Source organism: Lepidochelys kempii, chromosome 2, assembly GCF_965140265.1.
Source record: "Lepidochelys kempii isolate rLepKem1 chromosome 2, rLepKem1.hap2, whole genome shotgun sequence".
In the NCBI taxonomy this organism is placed as follows: Eukaryota; Metazoa; Chordata; order Testudines; family Cheloniidae; genus Lepidochelys; species Lepidochelys kempii.
In genome coordinates this window covers 59,668,794-59,684,588 of record NC_133257.1, presented here as the reverse complement: position 1 = coordinate 59,684,588, position 15,795 = coordinate 59,668,794, and the positions used below count along the sequence as shown (strand labels likewise).

At 43.1% G+C, this 15,795-nt stretch overlaps 1 protein-coding gene across 3 annotated transcripts in view; it reads right to left on the bottom strand.

Annotated features, from left to right (window-relative positions):
- Nucleotides 1–15,562, bottom strand: part of SLCO5A1 (solute carrier organic anion transporter family member 5A1) — a 114,395-nt gene extending 98,833 nt beyond the window's left edge. For 2 of the 3 annotated variants that reach the window (XM_073329395.1, XM_073329393.1), the window contains exons 1-2: nt 15,448–15,562; nt 12,358–13,788 (exon numbers count right to left, since the gene is read on the bottom strand). In XM_073329395.1, coding sequence (XP_073185496.1) covers nt 12,358–13,303 — 946 coding nt within the window. In that variant the 5' untranslated portion in view covers nt 13,304–13,788; nt 15,448–15,562. Of the gene's footprint in view, nt 1–12,357; nt 13,789–14,796; nt 14,876–15,447 lie in introns of those variants that run through there. The other variant, XM_073329394.1, reaches the window with a different exon arrangement.
- Between the last annotated feature and the right edge of the window lie 233 nt (nt 15,563–15,795).

Below are 15,795 nucleotides of genomic sequence, written 5' to 3'. Positions count from 1 at the left end.
AAGGTGTGGAGCTGACGAGAGGGATGTCAGGACTTTGTACTCTTCTGTACCTGTGGCATCACCTCCAGAGCAGGAGCATTTTGGTATGAGAGAGATTGCTCCTTCAAAGATACCTCCCTTCCTTCTGTGCTCCAACAGTCACTAGAGCAGCTATGGAAGGAAACATAGGGATGTTATCATCCATTCCCAGCTACTTGTTTCCTCCTCCTGTTGACTGGTTCTAGGATAGCCAGACACCAGTCGAAAGATTCATCTCCCTACCCACATCTATCATCGGGGTTTAAGATCACCCAAAATAAAAACCAACTCAGGTATGTTTATTAGAAACAAGGTAAGTAAATGGGGTATGTTATACAGGACTCCCAATACAGGTAAGCAAGATAAATAGGTAAAGGTGACACTATAACTATACTGTGACCAAAAAGGGTTTACTCCCTTCCTAAGATGGGTCCCAGGTGAGGGATATGGAGGACTTAAAAGGGCTCTACCATTTCTTGCAGCTTGTGTCTGGAACCTCGATCTCACTACGCAGATCAGGTCCAGAACTGACCAGGTGACTCAGCAGGGTGAGGAGTGGACCTCAGACAACAGGTAGGTGGTAACTCTGCTTGATGCTGGTGATTCTTCTTTCTCCTTCCCTGCAGCATCGTGGGTACAAATTCCAGATGAGAGGGTGGCAGCTAGCAGCTCTCCCTGCATGCAAGTGTGTTAAACCCTCCCACAACCCTAAGACGTGGTGCTCTGGCTTACGCACCTGAGTAGAACACATTTCTGTGGCCCAGCACTCTGCCACTCAGATGGGCAGCAGCTTCCCTCTGACATGCTAACCCTTATATACCCTGCTGTTACTGGGCAGATCACATGTCACACAGTTGCCCGGTTGCCCGCCTTTCAGCAGAAAGGGCAGGAAACTATACCTGAGGAGTGGGGGGGGAGAAGGGCAGCCAAGATGGATTCTTAGTTGTTGTTGTCTGGAATTCAAGAGGGCATGTGTGTATTAATGCCAAAACAGAAATACAGAAATTCTCCCCCTACACTCCCGCAGTCAAGAGAGCACATGCAGAACAGCAACACCTCTGTAATATAACAATTACCGCTCCATGAAAGTATTCAGTCATTGAAGCAGATGATGGATCCCAGAGCAATATGGAGCCTTCAGAGATCCAGGTAAGTGCAGGTGCCAGTTAGAAGCCAATTTTAGAACATGGTTATATGCTGTAGGCTACTCCTTTTTTAGCTCTGCTATTGAATAATTATTCAACAAGGACTGAATTGTGGCATTAAGCCTCAGTAATGCATTGTAGATTGTGTAGTTCTATCATGTCAGTACAACCTCAAGGAAATATCATGCCTTGCGCTGCCTCCTGCAGAGCACAGAAGTTTCACCAACCTTAAAGAGGGAGCATCATACACTTCCCCTCACCTCCATGACCACCCAACCCCCATGACTGGTGAAGAAAAGAGGCACCGCCATATGGCACTGGATTCTAGGTGCAATAAATGACTTTTGTGATTATAAAATACCAGAGCTTTACTTCAGCCTTCAGCCAACCTCAAAGTCATTTATTGCCTTCAATTACTTCATCACTATTGACATTATTACTGAAATAAAAACATTTCTGACTTCTAGAATTTCACTTTCTGAAGTTCCTATTTTAAGACAACATATTGAAGACTCAAAAAAAAAATCACATTATCTATATTCCCCCCCAGAGAATAAATTTTCCAACGGATACTCTCACTGATCCTTTTGCAAGACAGCTGCATTAAATCAAGTCTATATAAACTGCTCATCAGGTGCACAGAATCTTTAGTCCTTAATATTTCATTAAACTAGTAGAATGTTTGGAAACAGGAGGATTATAAACTACTACTGAACTTGTTTTCACCACAAACAGCTTAAATTCACTATTAAACTTGCACTTCATTGGCTAGAACTAATAAACTGAAAGACACAATCATTTTAAAAATCCTATTTAAAAAAAATATTTTCCTTACCTGTGATTCTAGTAAATTAAATTATGGAAACAGAAAGGATTTTATGACCCCAAATCTGTAGCTCAGGGGGTGCAGGGCGCGGGGCAGAGACAGGTTTGATTCACCTTTGTACCTTCCAAATTCTGAGCCCTGCCAGGGGCCTCCCTGACCTCCAATGCAATTTAGAGCACCCGGTGGGCTCCTCTGAGTTAACTCAACCTTACTGGTCACTAGTAGGCTACTCCACTAATGCAGAACAGCTGAGGGCTCTGTGCTCTGACCAGGTCCCTGTGCCGGGGCTACACAAGAGGTTGATACAAGACGGCTCCTCCAGCCCTGTATTGGTGGGAGGAAATATGTCCCCTTGACATGTGTGCACAGTGGGGGTTGACGGGGGAGGAAATGTGTTTTCCCTGCCCCCCACCCCATATGTCAATGGGACGATCTCCCTGGATTCCTATGCCTTTATGCAACCAGAGCAATGTAAAGCGGCCACAGTGTGGCCTAAAAATCAAATTTACCTTTCATTTTGTTTGTTTGCCTTTTCCATCGTTCTCAGGCTGAACACTGGAAGTAAACTAGCTTAGCATCAGTCACTAATGAATTTCATGTTCATGTTTTCATGTACTGCTGCAATAGTTCAGTGCACAGCAGCGGAAGTCTCAATGGAACAAAAGCATTTTTTTAAAATACAAGTCTTTTGATTTGTCTTATATTTAATAAAACTTATTTACAGAAAATAAATTTGCAGCTATTTTAACAATTCCTCTTTAAATATACATAGAGAGAGTACAACTTGCATCAAATGTCTGATAATATATATAGTGGGTTTCCAATATACCATTCCCTCAAATACAAATGAGGCCTTGCTTACACTATTCCACTAGAGTGTATCAGTTTATCAACCACCCCAGTTCCCTTGTGAGTAATTTCACCATCTCCTCTATCTCAGCTACACTAATGTACCTCACAACCTGACTCCTGTGGAGCTCCAGTTTTCAAATATTAATCTAAACAGGAATAGGGTGAAAGAGAAGTTGATCAGATCTAAAAAGAGAAGGAATAATGACAATGCCCAGATAAAAGCAAGTCCCCCGAGCTCATTCTAGATAAAAATCTAACCAGTATACTGGTTCTGCATTTTTTACATATGTAAAGTTCTAAGGACCAATTGGTTTTGTTTTTATTTTAAATAATGCCACTAAAAATCCATTTGACTCTTTAATTCAAAGTTGCAAAACTGACAGACCTTTCCGCTAGACACAGGTGATTAGTGTTGTTTAGCTTTGGGATTTGGCATTTTACACTTAAAAGGTAACTTAATGCTTTACAAAATTTAAAATGTTTTTAAGTTGTTGCTGCAGCAGGGCAGTCAAAATCAGGAGAATAGAAAAAAAATTCTGGATTCTCTTTGTTTGGTTGGTTGGTTTTTGTTTGTTTGTTTGCTTTTGTAACAAAATAGCAGATGAGAGCTGTAGGGGGAAAATAAATAAATAATAAGAAATTAAAAAAGACAGTGCCCCTCTGAAGCAACAGCAGGGGTGAGGTGCACAAAACAAAAAGAAGCAATGTTAGAAACACTGAGCCTTAAAATGGCTCTGTGTAATCAGACTGTCACTTTGATAAAGGTGCATGAAAACTCTGTAAGCAAAAAAAAGAAATAGTTACACCTTATGTAAAAATGGATATGGATAATGTTATAGAAGTTAAACTATGGAAGGAATGTGCATTTTCCCCAGAACACGTGCAGGGTATATTGTACAAGGGGCAAAAGAAATGCAAACATACCATGCTACTTAATTAAAATGCTATTAGGGCTCCAAAGGGAGCCACAATAGGTTGAGTTTTCTTTTTCAGATTGCTGTGTGTTTTGGAAGCAGAAGTTAAAAAAGTAATCAAAACTCTGGTGGAAGTTGATTGTGTCCCTTTTAAGATATAGTCTCTGAGCTGCTGATGGGTTTAAATCCAAAAGCAGGAAGCGTCTGTGAAAATGCAAATTACCTAAATGATAAAGGAAGGAAAGAACTAGCAGCACAAAGAAGCTGCAGATAAAGGACATACCTGGTCAGCAAACTAATTGTCTAAATAAAAGGCATGGGATAACAAGATAATTTTAAAAGAAAAGGAGTACTTGTGGCACCTTAGAGACTAACCAATTTATTTGAGCATGAGCTTTCGTGAGCTACAGCTCACTTCATCGGTGTAGCTCACGAAAGCTCATGCTCAAATAAATTGGTTAGTCTCTAAGGTGCCACAAGTACTCCTTTTCTTTTTGCGAATACAGACTAACACAGCTGTTACTCTGAAAGATAATTTTAATAAATTTAATGATAACAACTACCCCTGTAACAATGTATAGTGTGTATGATTTTTGGAAAAATCCTTTAAGGTCATATTGTAATGATGCTTCTCAGCTATTACTGTAAATAAACTTAAAGCTTAACACAGCAGGAAAAACATTATAAACTTGGTCTGCTGTATAAGAAGGGAAACTGAAGTACCCCACCTCATGAATTTAAGGACTAAACAGTGGGATAATTTCCCCATAACCCTTAAAAGATAGAAGCCATTGAAACCTGGCCTGCCTATAGAACAAAAACAGGAAAATATGGGGGTAATTCCTCTGTTTTGCCTGCAATCAGTAAGGGTATTTGTAAAAGAAATATTTTAAGCAATAATCTGCCACCCCAAAAAGGGATAGAAACATGTTCTTTTGTCTTTCAGAAAATCAGGAAAAGCTGATGTCAGCTGAAGAGCAACCCAATACCATGAATCTACTGTCACAATAGAAATTGTGTTTTGTGTTCTATGTTTTGTCTCGTCGCTAGCACTGTTGTGTGTTTTAAAAAAAAAAAATACTGCAGACCTGCAGGTAATTAAAAATAAATTAAGCTCTCTGTCACAGCTACAGGACAGCCTGATACAAAAAATAAGTACATGCCAATGCAGACTTGGTCCAAATTGGTCTGAGTAACCTAAAATTGGTCCGGGTAACCTGGGTAACCGATGGAATCTTTGGCAATGGCTTAATACTACCGCATGGCTTACGCATAAGAAAAAATTTAGAAATAGAAAACTACACAGCCATAGCTATGGGATGCACTGAAAGGCAGATACTTGCCCTAGCTACTTTGGAACACAAAATGTTCTGGGTCGTATTGGGAAATATTAAGGGTTTGATGCATTTGTTAAACAATGATCTCTTTCTTTGTTTTGACACTTATCAATATGAATGGATGCAATATGTTTCCAGTATTGTAAAACCAGATTTGTTAATGGGAGAAATTGTTGTCAAAATTGCACGCCAACAGTCCCTGGAGGCAAAGGTATTGAAGGTTAGCCCACTCCCCATATTACACATGGGATCCTTCTGGCTACCCTGGACCTCGAGCCGGTGGGCTGGGGAGGGAGGGAAGCTATTGGACACTAGAGGTTGTACTGAATGGACTCCTCAAAAGTGGGTGTGCCTCACCTTGCTTGTTGCCCCAGAACCTTGTAGTAAAGATACATCACTAGGATCATGTATGTGGGATGAATTGGAATCACAAACTCAAATTGCCTCACAGTACCTTCTCTTGAATAGGCTACATAGAAAGTGACACTGACGATTATAAATCTTAGCATCAAAAGGTGGATTATGTTGGATCACATTAAAGAAGTTCTGTATTAAAATCACAAATGAGTTTGATTCTCCATAGTTTAAATTCCAGGGTATTGCTAATTAAGAGGTCTCTTGGTTTTTGGTACTGTTTCTCTCCCTCTGTGTGTGAAACTTGCAAGCCGCTAATTGTGTTAGTACATTCTAAGACAGAGTCTTGTTCTCAAAGCAATTCTTTGTAACTACTACTCACACAGAGAGAGACTCAAAGCAATACTCTGTAACAACAGAAACAGCACCCAGAGACTCCCTGCCCTTTTGTTGTATTCATCTCGCTTTGTTAACAATTGTGATTAAAATAGAGATAGAGGATGTATGTGGATGGATGCTTGCTGTGGATAATAACTGAATGATCAGGGAGGTGCCAGCCTAAGAATCCAGTGTCCATCGGCTGAAGAAGGCGTCAAGTGGAAATAACCAGAGGACCCCACCCGGAGGGCAGACTGGAATCCACCCAACAGCCTCAAGAATGGGAGAACCAAAGAACAAGATAACATCTGGCAGCACAGAGCCATCAGGAATGTGCCATCTGCTGATTGATTCAGCAACAGTATGATGAAGCAATTCCCATAGACTGGCATAGGAAGAAACTCCTATAAAAATGGACTCTAAAAAGTGAGAACTTTGGGGTCTGATTCTGCAAACCAACTTCCAGGAGCATCAGATGAGCATCTGACAAGGCCCTGCTCCCTCTTCATGTCCAGGCCACCTGGACAGGTGGCTTGGCATGAGCAACTCTAAGGCTGGTAACTTTTATAACAACCTTATAGAACCTGTATGTGTGCGTGTATGAATGAGTGTGTGAATAAATATGAGATTGAATGGAATGTTATAACTATAACTAACTGCTTACTGTGATTCTTTCTGTATTCACAATAAATGTGGCATTTTGCCTTTTCCCCTTTAATAAGATCCTGATGGTTTTTATTGTATTGGTATAACATTGGATGTCCATAAAATAGCAAGTATTAGCTTTACCTTCCCACTACTGTTTTTTAAAGTCCTTGGTGGCATTATTCTTGGCTACGTACAAGACTTACTCCTTGAAACCTTTAATTTGCAGTTATCAGTGCTCATAAGCCATCCAATCTGGATCCTACCACCAGTTGTGAATAGGGTTCCCAGGCATCCAGTTTTCGACCAGAATGCCCGGTCGAAAAGGGACCCTGGCAGCTCCGGTCAGCACCGCTGAACAGGCCATTAAATGTTCAGTCGGCGGTGCAGCAGGGCTAAGACAGGCTCCCTGCCTGCCCTGGCTCCGCGCACACCTCTACACAGGGAGGCTCTGCGCGCTGTCCCCACCCCTAGCACCAGCTCCACAACTCCCATTGGCTGGGAAGTACAACCAATGGGAGCTACAGGGGCAGCACCTGTGGGCAAGGGCAATGTGCAGAGCCCCCCGGCGGCCCCTGCACCTGGGGCCACAGGGACATGCTGGCCGCTTCCGGTAGCAGCCTGAAGTAAGCAGTGCCCGGAGCCTGTATTCCGAAACCCCTCTCATACCCCAACCCCCTACCCCCTCCCACACCCAAACTCCCTCCCGGAGCTCACATCCTGCACCCCAACCCCTGCGCTCCCTCCTGGCACCCAAACTCCTTCTCAGAGCCTGCACCCTGCATGCCCTCCTGCATTCCGAACCCCTCGGCCCGAGCCCAGAGCCCCCTCCGGTAACCCAAACCCCTCAGCCCTGGCCCCAGACCAGAGCCTGCACTCCCAACCAGAGCCCTCAAACCCCCCACATCCCAACCCCCTGCCCCAGCCCTGAGCCCTCTCCACACCTCAAACCCCTCATCCTCATCCCCATCTCAGAGCCCACACCCCCAGCCGGAGCCCTCATCCCCTCACGAACCCCAACCCCCTGCCCCAACCCAGTAAAAATGGGTGAGGGTGGGGGAGAGCAAGTAAAAGAGGGAAGGGAGGGGAGTGAATGGGGGTGGGGCCTCAGAGAAGTGGCAGGGCAGGGGCGTGGCAAGGATGTTAGGTTTTCTGCAGTCAGAAAGTTGGCAACCCTAGTTCTGAAATTAGCAGGGGATCCCTGCTTTTGGTTTGGTGATCCCACTTCAAATGTCAAACGAAAATTAAGCTAACAGAAGACGACGGATGCTGGATCCCCACTAACGGATGTGCCATAATGTAGAGAGAAAAGTTTTTTAATGTTAGAACAGTAAGTATTAGACTGCATTCCAGAATTATTATTTATTAATACAGTAGTGCCTAGGGCCCCAATCAACAGTCAGGACTCCACTGTGCTAGGTTCTGTACAAACAAGAAATAAGAGAACTGTCCCTGCCCCAGGGAACTCACAATCTAGCCAAAGAGCTTTCTCTATGTTTGGATTATATTATATATAATTAAACTTCCTGGGTTCAAAACATGGAGAATTTAAGATAGGTAGGAAGGTAGAAGGAGAGCTATTTAAACTCCTCCCCACCAAAAAAATATGACATATTTCCAGTACAAATAATAAAGTGCTCTGAAACAAAGAGGGAATTTTGGGAAGAGGTGAGCTTAAGTGCCTTTACACAGCGTGAGGGGTATGGGTATGAGTGCCTAATAACACTCTTCCCATCAAATGCTCAATATCTCATCTTTTCAGGAGATAAATTATAATCAAGAGCCACAAGTGCATAAATCATGGTTCCTTAAGGCATCCAAGAACACCTTCACTGGATTGTTAGAATTATTCAACGTGTAAGTCAGTTTTAGAATTTGTCAGTTTGCAGGAATGGTGCCAAGAGTACAAAAAAAAAAGTTAAGGCCCAATCCAATTCTTATAGAGATCAATGGGACTTTGCCATTGATATAAATGTGAGTAGAAATGGGCCACTAGTGGATAATTTGCATATATCAGACCACTGAAAGCAGATATGTCTCATAATAACAGAGCCTACAAGGAAGAGAATGGAGTAGTGAATAAAAATAACCTACTGATTGCCCCCTTCTGTTTTGGATTCTGCTGCTTTGACTCTTCTTATATTTCTTAGGTGCCTGCCATGATAGTGATTTTTTCAAAGACATGAGGGCCTCCAAATTTCACATCTTATACTTTCTCACTATTCATATGTTGGCACAAAAGTGTCAACAGGTGTTAAGGAGCATGTGGAATCAGTGCAGCATTGCTGTTACAGAAAAGAAACTTTTTTTTGAAAAAAAGAAGAGTTTACAGCACTGTGTATATTTGGGCAGTTCGCACATCACTGCTTGGCACCTTTGTCTTAATAAAAATGACATACCACCTTGTAAATTGGCACAGTGCCATCCTGACAGATGGGCTGAAGTGTAGGCAGCCAAGAGACTATGTATAAGCATCAAATGTGTTTTCTGAGAGCAGGACTTCCAGCCAGGAACGTTAAAACAGCTGTCCACCCTGAGCTTGCATGAAGAGGATATGCTATTGCCACTCAACCCGTGAGCTGGATTAATTTAGAAAATAAATAAAATAGCTTCCACAGCCCCATACGGTGAGTTTTCGTAGAATCAGGATTAATGATCTGCAGGGGCTTTACAGAATTACAATTAGTGTAAAAATGGGCAAGCCTTAAAGGGTTGTAAGAGGTTTTAAGCTCTAAGGTTTTGCAGAACTTTTTTAAAGTTGTATGGTTATAAACAAAAAGTCTCAATTAAGAAATATTTTTCAGAGCAAAATACTCAGAAGCAGAACAAGTTCAATTACCTATGTCAATGTCTTTATATTTTGAAATATGAACGATTTTTTTTTAAAAAAAACAAAATACATGCTCCTCACTGAGATATGCTTTACTAAGCATCAGCTCATTGTTTTTTCTCTTCAGAACATCTCTCAGCACCCATAACCCCATCCCTTCCTTTCTGTTTGCACACAACCCACACACATTTATACTTTGCTAACATTTGTTTAGCTTGTCCTGACGAAGTCTCATTGAATTGAAAATTGAATATTACATACCACAGATGTGGGGGTAATGCCCACGTGACTAAGTTGCAGAGCCATGTGACAAATGCATTTATTCTTCACCATCAGCTACCTTGCCTGCCCTCTGCCCACTAATCCATCTCATCATCAGGACTTCTAAGAGTTCAATCCTCTGAGCAAGTCTCAAATAGCCTTATTTGTTTAAATCAACAGATAAATGTTTTCTGTTTTCACAAAAGATGAAATATAATATCAAGTTTACCAACATAATATCACTGATCTAAGCCCCAAATGTGCAACATTCAGTCCTGAACAAGTGGCAATTTTAAAAGTCCAATATATTATTCAATCCCACAGAGCTTTACACTGTTGAAGAGAGGCAATACCCAGATTTCCAATGGAAAACAACACTTGCTTATAGCCCTGTAAGCTCCTGAGATACTGGACTATAAAGCTGTGATATTTTTTATATACAACAAATCTATTTTAGAGGTCTTTGTATTGTATTCATTGACATTTTTCTCCCCATAATCCCTACATTGATGGATTCATAGGCTAAATGGTTCAAATGTGGGTGCCTAAAGTTAGGCACCTAAATAAAACACATCTTTTTATGAGTTGTACATCTGTAGCAAAGAATCTGAAGCCAATAATGTTGCAGTCAGGGTAAGTGAGAGCAAAATCAGTCCTATAACTCCAGGCTCACATCCATTTCTTCATACATCTCCAACTCCCTTTTGCTTTGCTAATCTAAAAGACAGTCTTTTAATACAATGAAAATCAAAGTATTTGTTTTATTTCAATGTCCTCCACTCAGAGCACTTGGGCAAGCAGAAAAACTTTCACTACAAACACACAATTTCAGAATCCTGATCTTGCTTCCCTCTTCACCCAGGACTCAGAGACTGTCCTTCTGCTTGCCACAGAAATCTCTCTCTTTTTCGTGAAAGTTTCAAATCCCTTTCTCTGCTACTACAATCTATAGTTACTAATCCTGACCTGATTGCTCCCTCCCTTCCAAAAACCAAGAAAGCTCACTCCATGCTACTTTGCATTTCTACATCAACACCACTTAACCAGGGGGGAGGAGGGAAAGGAAAGGTACTCTGTTGCCTACTCAATATTTCACTATGATAAAACATATTAGGTCTTTTTTGAAAACCAGCACTGCCCAAAATGCCTTGGGCTTTGTAAAGACACCGCTTAGAGAACTAGCTTAAAAATGGTTCAGGGCACAATCAGATTGCTGATGAATAGGTCAAAAGGAACAAAAATAGTGAACCTGGGGCCTTCCCCATGTGATCTAATATTTCTGCTTAATACAGTAATTACATGCAAACCTTCTCACTTCATTAGGCATGTTTCATTCATGAATGCCCATTTTCCATGGAACTATTGCTTTTAAGGTTAACTTGAGGGCAAAATAATTTAACTCTACAAAAACAGGTTTCAGAGTAACAGCCGTGTTAGTCTGTATTCGCAAAAAGAAAAGGAGTACTTGTGGCACCTTAGAGACTAACCAATTTATTTGAGCATGAGCTTTCGTGAGCTACAGCTCACTTCATCGGATGCATACCGTGGAAATGTTTCATATTCTCTGTGTGTATATAAAGTCTGCTGCAGTTTCCACGGTATACATCCGATGAAGTGAGCTGTAGCTCACGAAAGCTCATGCTCAAATAAATTGGTTAGTCTCTAAGGTGCCACAAGTACTCCTTTTCTTTCTACAAAAACAGTAATGATGAGCATCCAAAACCATTTAGTAGTCCTCTCAATCCCTCACAGAGACTCTAAATTCCTTTAAAATAGTACAGTATAATGTAAGCAAGCTTAAAATAGGATAACACAAAATACTACTGTAAACATGGAAACCAGTGGACTGCTTCCCCCATAAGCACATTTGGAGTGCTAGCCTTGATCTCTAAAAGCCTACTGGTCTGTGACCCAATTATCTGAAAGATCACCTGTCTTCCATCATTGGAATTACTCTCAGGATTAAACTACCAAGGGCCAGGTGCCGGCTGTTCTCTGGGGGTGACCTAATATCTCCTACCAGTTGTCCGCCAAAATCTAAAGTTGGAGAACTTCAGGGGACAGCCTGACATGCATTTCTGGTCACGTTTTTGATTGATTTAAGGATCAATTTAACAGTTGAGATGTGGGGGAGGGACTGTTTAATTTTGTGACGTTTCCATGGAGGTTGATTATTTCCCATTATTTTACTAATGTTTTTTAAATTATGTAAAGTTTTCAGATGATTTAGTGATGAGTGCCAAAACACATTTCTAAAAAAGGATAAATAAATGTTAGGAAAATAAAGTATGTTATTCAAATATGACAACTCTTCCACAGTATTCACAAAATGTTATGATTCTATGGTAAACGTATGTTAGCTGAAGTTTTGAAATACAAGGCTTCATTATTATCAAAGATCTCTTATGGAACATTGTAAACTGTAAAATAACATTTAGTTCTGAAAAACTGTTACCTACAATTGTTATTTATAACCCCAAAAATTACTATAACTGACAAACATTAGAGAAAAAGACCCACTGTACATTTGAGACCGTGTGTGTGTAGTCAGTGTCACAGTTTCTCAAAAACAAGTGACACTAACTGATTATATATAAGAGAGAGTTGGTCAATACAGCAGGGGAGAGAATAAAATAAATTTTAAAATGTCACCATTACACTACAAAAAGTAGCAGGGAAACTCAGGGCAGGTGTAATACCTGGAACTAACTTTAATTCATTTTTTGAAAAGGATTAGATTTTGAGCCAATGGTGTCCCTTTAAAAAGCTTACAGTTATTTTTACTAAGATGCCTTACCTAGGTACAGTGATGCATTTTCTTTCTTGACATTGTCATCTAAGTAGGTTGGTCCCAAGGTATAGATGGGTGTGGAGCCCATGCCAATGAGAATTTGTGCACAAATGAATAAAGCTACATAGAGGGAGTGATCATTTCCACCTGAGTCCTTGACACAGGCCAGTGACTCCAAATGGTCTTTGGCGGTATTATTGCCAGTCACACACAAGCCCTCGTTAGAGAGGGAAGAGTTCAATTCTTGGATCTGATATGGTGGAGAGATGAAATGAGGTAAAGAAAAAAGTGCAGCCCCAAGAGCAATGAAAAACCCACCTATGGCAAGCCAGAGCGGCCTCCGTCCGCGCCCCCCAAAGTAACTGATGAACACCACAACCACCAGACTACCAATATCAAAACAGCTGACCAGCAGCCCAGACTCAGAGCTTTTCAAACTGTACCTCCTTTCAATGGTGGTAATAACACTGCTCAGATACCCAGAGACCATTAAGGACTGAATGAAGGTCAGAAAGCACATGCACACCAAGAAGAAACGGGAATCTGTCAGCACCATGCTGAGACACTTTCTACCTGGGAGAGCTAGCAACGTGGAAGCTGGGGAAACACCTTTGCTTGTGCCAGCAAAGTTATTACAGTCTGTCCTCTCAGTGAAACTCCTGATCCCTGAAAAGCTGGAGGCTGTGAAAGAAAACACAGTCCCAGAAGCACCAGCACCGTTACTGTGAGCTGATTTGTCGGTGTCAAGGCCACATCTCAGGTCAGACCTTTCTTGGAAACTGTGCAGGAAACTCTGTTCTGCCTCAAGGAGGGTGCTTTGTGTTGCGGTAATCCGAGGAGCAGACCTGTTCAGAGCCGGCAAACTTTTGGACCTGAAGCTCTCCGCTTGATCCTCCAGTTGCTGTTCTCTGGGGGAGAATGGGTGCTGCTGCTTTATCGCCCTCGACGCCATGCTGGCAGCAACTCTAGTTTGGGTTAAGTTAAAAAAAAAAACATTGGACACATCGTATTGTTCAGTTAGAACCTCCGTTGCCGTTTCATCATGCAAACCCAAGGAAGTGTAACATATTCTCTGTGGATTTACTTCTCCGACTCCAACACACAACTAACCGTGGCACATATCAATGTATAAGAGCACATGTCTAGCGGTGTCCTTTGTGGCTCCATCCTTCTTAGAGCTTTTCAGGGAGCTATCCTAGCAGCCGAGCTATGAACAGCTTGGACGGTGCCTCTATCCTTCTGCTGGAACATTTCCTACGTGGATTAACTGGCCACGTTTAACAATGAAAAAGTGCCAGGGTGTAAGGTACAGCCCAGCCTGGGCAAGGGAGAGCCCTTGGTCATCTGCATCTTTGCCTCTTCCTATCCGCAGGCTGCAGCGGGGAGGCTGTCGGCACAGAATCCTGTTTAAAACCTCCTGAAGTTAAATCTGCCAATCTGTAACGCAGAGAGATCAAGCAGAAGGTCAGTGTGCTGCTTTTGTCCTGCTTTGCCCGGCACTAGCTCCCAACTGCAGCTCCCTGACCCGAGACTAGAAAAGGACATGAAGGGTTCTGTTGCCAAACTCCCTCTCCACTCCTGAACAATAAGAGCAGGACGTCTGAGACCCTTTCTCAGCAATCGTATACCCCCCTCACCCCCACCCCACCCCCATTCCCTTGACTCTGTCCAGTTTAAAGCTTCTCTCTTGTAGTGGTCTCATAGTTAACCTCTCAATTACGACTCACTCAGATTCATTTTATTTTGAGGGAACTAATTATAACCATTTTCATAATCATAACCACCCCCTACTGGATTGCTCCCACTGAAATAGAAGAACTGCAAGACATTTGAACACACTCAGTTTATGTTATCTGTGAAAACAAAAGTACAGATATTTGTATAAGATGAATGTGTAATATATATATATATATATATATATAAAATCCATGTGCCTCATTCAAAGAGAGATCCTATTATTTACAGCCAAATGCATCAGCAAAAGGTCAACATACCAACTCCTTTATTTTCAGTACTAAAAATAAACACACTGGAATAAATATTCAATTACAAATATCAGGGACACTGCAGACTGTCTGCATCCCACACCGAGTTCGCCTGGCTAGCTTCCTAATCTACGGAGACTTGGAAATCATGAGCGGTATTTCTCAAAACAAGGAAAAGAAGAGGACACAGGAAACAAAGAGATTCAGAAACGCGACTCTCTCTAGGCACCCATCTGATGCACACATGCAGCACACAGAAAAGCAAATAAATTTGTTAGTCTCTAAGGTGCCACAAGTCCGCCTTTTCTTTTTGAGAAAAGCAAATAGGGTCCTTACAATACACATAGATCCACCTGGTACATACACAGGCACAAAGAGCTAATGGAGCTGTAACTGCAGGCACAGATTACATGCATACGCAGAGACATACAGTACATATACAGAATACATGCAGACCTACTCATATGTAGTGCACACACATGGTAATCAGTATACCGCTAGTGAAATATGTCTCTGCGTGTGTCGCCATCTGGGAGAGTAACTGCTGGCCTTTGTGTGTCAGCTCTCCTTTTGTCTTTCCGGCCAGCTCCGCTTTGTGCAACCGGTGAAGACAGACACAAATACACTGAAAGGGAGAAAGCAGGGGTCGAGGTGGAGGGTATCAGTTCAACTCAGCAGCTGCCACTACCATACAACTCGTGCAATAAGTTCCATGTACTCAGCGCGTGCAATGACCCCCATACAATAACCAGCCTGTCTCCAGCCTGTTCTCACAGCATAAGCCGCACGCGTGCATGCACACACAGCACCTTCAATGACTCCCACTCTCTCTCCATGGAGCTAGCAAGTGCAGCAACTCCCGCGCAATAACGTGCACGTGCGTAACACGCTGAAGAGCCCGCGCGCCTCTACGCTGAGTGGCTCCCAGTTACAACCTGCATGTGTCGTACGTTCCGCGACCCCCGCGCACTGTTCTGCGCGCCTCTCCACTGCCTCCGACCCAAGCACGTTCAGACACAGCGGGCGGGGGAAGCGCGGCACGGGGGAGAGTCACTGAACCGCAGGAGGGCTCCCAGTACCGACGATAAAGAGGAAAGAGCCTGTTACTCACCCCGCAGGGCGAGGCGCTGCGTCAGGGGAAGGGGCATGGGAGGGCCCGGCTCGGCGCGGTCCTGGAGGCGGGAGCTACACGCTGAGCCGGACTCCCGCGGAAGCCTCGCCGGCCGCCGCGTCCCGGCAGCGGAGCAGCCCACGCAGGCGCGCCGGGGCAGCCTCCTGGGCGGGGCGCGGGTCTGCCGGCGGCCGCCCCTGGGAAGGGTTCTGGGGAGGGCGGCTTGGGCGAGCGCCCAGGAGCGCGGTGCGCCCTGGAGAGAGGGATGCCCCCTGCCCCGCCGATCCGCACCGGTCGCTCAAGGAGCCAGTGAGCGAGCTCGGTCGTTTCGCCGTGGCCGGGGGTAGG